Source organism: Colobus angolensis, unplaced genomic scaffold (assembly GCF_000951035.1).
Source record: "Colobus angolensis palliatus isolate OR3802 unplaced genomic scaffold, Cang.pa_1.0 Scaffold369, whole genome shotgun sequence".
NCBI lineage: Eukaryota > Metazoa > Chordata > Mammalia > Primates > Cercopithecidae > Colobus > Colobus angolensis.
In genome coordinates this window covers 645,890-652,727 of record NW_012117032.1, presented here as the reverse complement: position 1 = coordinate 652,727, position 6,838 = coordinate 645,890, and the positions used below count along the sequence as shown (strand labels likewise).

General features: G+C 42.4%; 1 protein-coding gene and 1 pseudogene across 1 annotated transcript in view; both read left to right on the top strand.

The window, feature by feature from the left end:
- The window catches only part of SERPINB5 (serpin peptidase inhibitor, clade B (ovalbumin), member 5), a 27,643-nt gene that overhangs the window by 18,126 nt on the left and 2,679 nt on the right, over positions 1-6,838 (top strand). Inside the window, exons 6-7 of the mRNA XM_011953609.1 lie at positions 3,619-3,902; positions 5,538-5,747. Coding sequence (XP_011808999.1) covers positions 3,619-3,902; positions 5,538-5,747 — 494 coding nt within the window. The remainder of the gene's footprint in view (positions 1-3,618; positions 3,903-5,537; positions 5,748-6,838) is intronic.
- Positions 3,524-3,932, top strand: LOC105520024 (annotated as a pseudogene).

Here is a 6,838-nt window from a genome sequence, read left to right as displayed (position 1 = left end):
CAGGAGAATGGCTTGAACCCAGGAGGCAGAGGTTGCAGTGAGCTGAGATCATGCCACTGCACTCCAGCCTGGGTGACAGAGTGAGATTCCATCTCAAAAAACAAAAATAGAAATAGGTCAAGTACCTCTTTTGTAAATGAGACCAAGACCAAGGAACTGAGAGTGGAAATTTGACCCATTTTATTGGAAAACCCAGAGATCTATATGATGATGTGATGTGGTCTCCTTGGGTGGGATCTGGCTTGTGTTAGACTGGAAGCAGCACTTCAGTTAGTACAATACTTAAAGGTAGCTTAGTTACCTTGTAGCTTCTATGCATCAGTTTTAGTTTTCATGCTTCTCCCAGTACTTAGAGTACCTAGCATCAATATCTTGTTTTTGCCAAATATAGTAGCACCTTCTTAATGCTAGCATCCATGAGGAAAAGTCCTGCAAGATACAGTCTACACCTGGGTTAGCTGGATGGCTTCCATTACTCTTTCTTTCTTTGTTCCCTTGGAATTTTTATTCATACTCTCCTCTGTCCCCTCCCAGAATATGCTTTGCACGGTGAAATCTGTTTGCTTATATAGATCCCCTACTAGTGCATGGGATTTTTAAGGTAGGGACAATGCCTTATTCATCTCAGTGTCTACAATTTCTGGCCAAGTCCCTAACACATCAGTAGGTGCTCAGCAAATTTGTTGAATGATCAGTCCCTAAGGGTCAGTTTGTTTAAACAATCAGTGGCAGACAAAACCTGACCTTCCTGAGCTTGGCTTCCCAACGGCAGTGGTCTTCTCAAAACTGACTGCAGGGACAGGATTGACCCTGTACACAAGAGGTCTGTCTGAGATTCTAGAGACACACTTTAGGCTCTTCACACTCTTGTGTTTTGCACACACAGGTCCTTGAGTTTTAAACATGGCTTTTTGACCTTCTCAGTGTTGTCTTTTATCTGGAGTGGAAGTGCAACGTGACTTTACCCAGCCTCTACTGTGAGTTAGGGAGGGGTGTTGGCCCCACTGGCCCTGATGGCATCCACACACCCTTTGTTGTCATGGAGTGACCCCTCTGACTCCTTTGATCAGTGATTGGCTCTCCTCCCTGGCAAGGGCTGGCAAAGGGTTCCTAACTCTGTTTAAGTGAAATCTGAAACAGGTTGCCAATGGTGCCTCTCACCAAGGCCCCGAGCCAGCCTGGAAGGAATACCATGAAAATGTCGCAATAGTCAATGAGTAGAATGTGGACTTTTGTGTCAACCACACTGAGGGTTGTACTTTTTTCATTAAGAAAGTATTAATATGTGTTTTTTGAGAAGGGAGAAAGAATGTGTGCTATTCCTTTATTCTTGCTGTTAAATCATAAAGCTAGGTTATATAAGATCCTGGAAACTCAGTCTTTATGAGCAGAATTAATAAGAGTTTGAAATGTCATTGATCTCTCAGTGGATTCACTTGATAAAGCAATAAAATGCTATTCACAACTGCATGAGGCTACACCCTTCTTTTGAATGCCGATGCTATTATTTCTCCTTTGTTTTCTTTGAATTGCTTTGTCAGCCCTTGAACTTTTTGAGTGACATTACTAAACCTTTTCTCATGTCCTGTAGTGTCTCCGGTAAGGGTTAAATAGGTGAAGCTATATTATTAAAAATTTAGTACTTATTCTGATAAATATATCATCCATATATATCTATATTAATATATATGTTGTATTATATTTTCTGGCATAGATAGTCTTTATTTGGTCCTCTTTTCAGAAGATACATCTCAACATGTGTTTCAGACAATAAAGTACCCATAGTCAGTGCTGATAAGTGAAACTGATGACCGTTTTTGGAGGCTACAACTATGTGCACATTCAGAAACTATTAGCAGTCTAACCTTTTGGAGATTTTTTTTTTTTTTTGAGATGGAGTCTCGCTCTGTCACCCAGGCTGGAGCACAGTGGTGCAATCTCTGCTCACTGCAAGCTCCACCTCCCGGGTTCACACCATTCTCCTGCCTCAGCCTCCCAAGTAGCTGGGACTATAGGTGCCCACCACCACGCCTGGCTAATTTTTTATATTTTTAGTAGAGACGGGGTTTCACCGTGGTCTCGATCTCCTGACCTCATGATCCGCCTGCCGGCCCTGTTGGAGATTTTTAGACAAATTTCTTTAGGAGTAATATATTTTAAGACAATATCCTCTTTAGGAGAAATAAAGGGAAGAATTATCTGTTAACTTCCAAAGTAGTATGTTTTCCTATAATTCTGTTTCTGATTACACATAGAGTTGAAGTCTTCCATTATTTATCAGCCAGATATTCAGTGAGCTCTACAAGCTGGGATAGAAAATAAGACTTAGTTTCTGCCTTGACTGTATTCTAGTTGGGGTTGGAAGTGGAAAGACAATCACTAGATAATATTTCTAACACTGTGGCAAGTGTTAAAATAGAGGTATATACAAAAGTAAAATAAATAAGGTATATACAAAAGTAAAATAAATAAGGTTTGGCCGGGCGCGGTGGCTCAAGCCTGTAATCCCAGCACTTTGGGAGGCCGAGACGGGTGGATCATGAGGTCAGGAGATCGAGACCATCCTGGCTAACACGGTGAAATCCCGTCTCTACTAAAAAAAAATACAAAAAACTAGCTGGGCGAGGTGGCGGGCGCCTGTAGTCCCAGCTACTGGTGAGGCTGAGGCAGGAGAATGATGTAAACCTGGGAGGTGGAGCTTGTAGTGAGCTGAGATCCGGCCACTGCACTCCAGCCTGGGCGACAGAGCGAGACTCTGTCTCAAAAAAAAAAATAAATAAATAAAATAAAATAAATAAATAAATAAATAAGGTTTAACTGTGCTTTAGAGAGGGATTGGGGAAGGTTCAGCTTAGTATTTAAAGATACCAGATGCAAGTTTACTGGAGTATTATCCTTGCAGGCTTGGTATGAGGCTTGAAATTTCTCCCCAAAGAGATTTAGTTAACAGGCAAATATCCCATGGGAGGTATACGTCAATAGGTTATACTACATTGCTGTCAGTCTTTTACATCTTAGTGTGAATTAATTTTCCTTCAGGAAATTAGTCATCTCTGGAGCAGAGACAGGAGGCCAGGTGTTAATAGGGGCAAAGAGAAGAGAAGGCCTGGGCAGTGCTTGGAGATAAAGACTTGAGTGATCAGACCTTTCCATGGGCTCCCTTTAAGAAGAACAGGGCGAGGCTGGGCGCAGTGGCTCAAGCCTGTAATCCCAGCACTATGGGAGGCCGAGACGGGTGGATCACAAGGTCAGGAGATCCAGACCATCCTGGCTAACCCGGTGAAACCCCATCTCTACTAAAAAATACAAAAAACTAGCAGAGTGAGGTGGCGGGCGCCTATAGTCCCAGCTACTTGGGAGGCTGAGGCAGGAGAATGGCGTGAACCCGAAAGGCAGAGCTTGCAGTGAGCTGAGATCCAGCCACTACACTCCAGTTTGGGCGACAGAGCGAGACTCCGTCTCAAAAAAAAAAAAAGAAGAAGAACAGGGTGAGACCAAGGGCTAAAGTTGGGAGAGTGAAAAAATGCAGACCACGGGGGCATTACTTATTTCTCCAGCTCTGATCTGCTGTTTTACTAGTGGTCTAATTAGGCCTGTATCTGCCTCCTTCTTGAATAGCCCAGAGAATTCATCTAAACAGCCTTCCTACAGCAACTCCCCACTTTAGGTGGCCAAACAGGAGTTCTAGACCTGGGAACTCCTGGGACATTGACACAGCAGCCAAGTTGATTGGTGCTGGGGCAGACACAGTTGGTGTGGCTGGTTCAGGGACTGGCATTGGAACGGTGTTTGGCAGCTTGGTCATTGGCTATGCCAGGAACCCATCTCTCAAGCAGCAGCTCTTCTCCTATGCCATTCTGGGCTTTGCCCTGTCTAAGGCCATGGGGCTGTTCTGTTTAATGGTCGCCTTCCATATTCTCTTTGCCATATGAGGCTCTGTGGGGGTCACCTGCCTGTCCCTGCTGCTGCAACTCTACACCATTCCTGGTGCTGGGGTATGCTAAGCTTTATCATTGAACACAATATTTCTGGAAAAAAAAAAAAAAGAGCAGGGCATACAGTGGAGCTCAAAGGGACTTAGAGATAATTTTAAAAAGACTTAGAGATAATTTTAAAGAACGTTTTCCTCTTTAAAAATTATGCAATACTCCAAGCATTCGGAAAATGATAGAGAATAATAAAACAAACACCCATATACTAATCAATCATCTTTTTGAACTTCATATTTTGCCTTATTTCAGAATTTTAAAGAAAAAATACAAGAACAGTTGCTGCTCACTCCACTGTCCTGTTCCTCTTTCTTCCTCCCCAGTGGTAACCATTATTCTCAATTTACAATTTACAATTTCTTCATTCTACTGACAAGAATATTGAGGCCTAGAGAGATTGAGTGACTTGCTCAAGGCCACAGAATCTGTTGACGTCACATTTGGGACTAAAAACCAAGGTTCTCATCTTCAATCCAGACTTTGTTCATTAGCTCGGATCTGAGTAGGTGGCAGTACAGCGGGGAGTGGGCAATTCAAACCAAAGACAAACAGAGAGGTCACAACAAATACTGTTTTGTTCTGCTATATGCTAAGTTTGTTGTTATTGTTCCGTTTTGTTTTGAGACAGAGTCTCGCTCTGTTGCCCAGGCTGGAGTGAGTGCAGTGGTACGATCTTGGCTCATACCAACTTCTGGCTCCCAGGTTCAAGCAATTCTCCTACCTCAGTTTCCCAAGTAGCTGGGATTACAGGCTTGTGGCACCCTGCCTGGCTGATTTTTGTATTTTTTAGTAGAGATAAGGTTTCACTATGTTGGCCAGGCTGGTCTCGAACTCCTGACCTCAAGTGGTCTCCCAAAGTGCAGGATTACAGGCGTGAGGCCCCGCGCCCAGTTTTTGAAATAGGTATTTTATTAGGAAAAGCCGTATGAATGGTTATGTGGGTTTGCAGTAGAATTTACTTTCAAGTCAGCTCCACCAGGAATAGTTTAAAGATCTCATAGGCATCTGTAATGAATAACAAACATTGCCTGTATTTTCAGCCGTACAGTCTTATTTTTAAGGTTTGATCTATGCAAATACAGTATTATATATAGTTCCTGTAATGTGTAACATGTAGATTATAAAGTATATGAATAACTTTTCAAAGGAACACAAACTCTTCACAGGACAGTCTCTGGTTTGGGTGCCATACAGTTTGGATCTCAGTGGATGATGAATTATAAGCCATAATAATCTGACACTGTCAAGAGCAAATTTGTGTGTACATATATGTATATATGTACATATATTTATGTGTTTGCATATATATGTGTGTATATATGTGCATGTGTGTATATATGTATGGGGTTATATATAGTGTGTGTATATACAGGTGTGTGTATATGTATATGTATGTGTATATATGTGTGTATATGTATGTGTGTATGCATATATACGTATGTGTATAAATGTGTATATATAGGTGTATGTGTATATGTGTTGTGTCTGTATATATACATGTGGGTATACATGTGTGTGTGTGTGTGTGTGTGTGTATATTTATGCATGTGTAAATTGAAAAGTAAGCAGTCCAGATTTTCCGTTTTACAGACAGACACCAAACCAGTGCAGATGATGAACATGGAGGCCACGTTCTGTATGGGAAACATTGACAGTATCAACTGTAAGATCATAGAGCTTCCTTTTCAAAATAAGCATCTCAGCATGTTCATCCTGCTACCCAAGGATGTGGAGGACGAGTCCACAGGCTTGGAGAAGGTAAGGAGGAGGCAGGTGCTCTCTACAAAGGCACCCCTGTCTTGGCAAAGAGTCGTGCAGACAGGGCTGTGTGGGCCATGAGAGCTGGGCTGGCAGCCCTCCCTTATTGCCACTGGCTCAGTCACCTCCAAGGTCCCATGCTTCTTTCTGGGGCCTTTCCTCCTTAATATTAACAACAGCCAAATATTTATTTGGCACTTACAGTGTTCTAGGGACTGTGCTAAGTTGCCTAAATGCATTATCTCATTTAATTCTTACAGCAGGCTGATGAATTAGAGACTGTTACCACACTCTTGTTTACCAGTGAGGGAACTGAGACACAGAGGGGTAGGTAACGGGTCTGTGGTCATATAATTAGCCAAGGGTGTGTGCAGGATCAGGATTTGAGCCCAGGTACTTGGAGCCAGGTTCTTAACTGAAGGCTAGAGTGCTTCCCTCATCTCCTAGGGAGTAAGGCACTACGATGCTACGCCCTGCCAGGTCCACTATCATGTGACCTGATATCAAGCATACTGTCTCCTGCTCTTTCTTTTTTTAAAATTAGTAGATGTTATTTTTTAGAGCAGCTCTATGCTTACATAACAATGAGTGGAAAGTACAAGAAATTCCCATATACTCCCCTTCCCGTCTCAGGCCTACAGTTTCACCTGTTATTAGCATCTTGCATTAGTGTGGTATGTTTGTTACAATTGATGAGCCAATACTGATATATTATTATTATTATTATTATTGTTTTAGAGACAGGGTCTTGCTCTGTTGCCCAGGCTGGAGTGCATCCACCCGCCTTGGCCTCCCAAAGTGCTAGGATTACAGGCGTGAGCCACTGCACCGGCCGCATCTCTCTCATTTTTTAAACCAGCTAAAATGGGTGCATTCACTACCTATGACCTTAGGGAATGGCTCAGAGGTAGTTCAAGTTCCCATTAAAAAAAAAAGTAACTTCAGCTTTAATTTAATTTATTAAATTTGATGCCATTCTTAGTACATGAATATTCTGGATTTCCTCATAGAGAAATTACAATAAGCATTCAAGAAATATGTATAGGCCGGGCGCGGTGGCTCAAGCCTGTAATCCCAGCACTTTGGGAGGC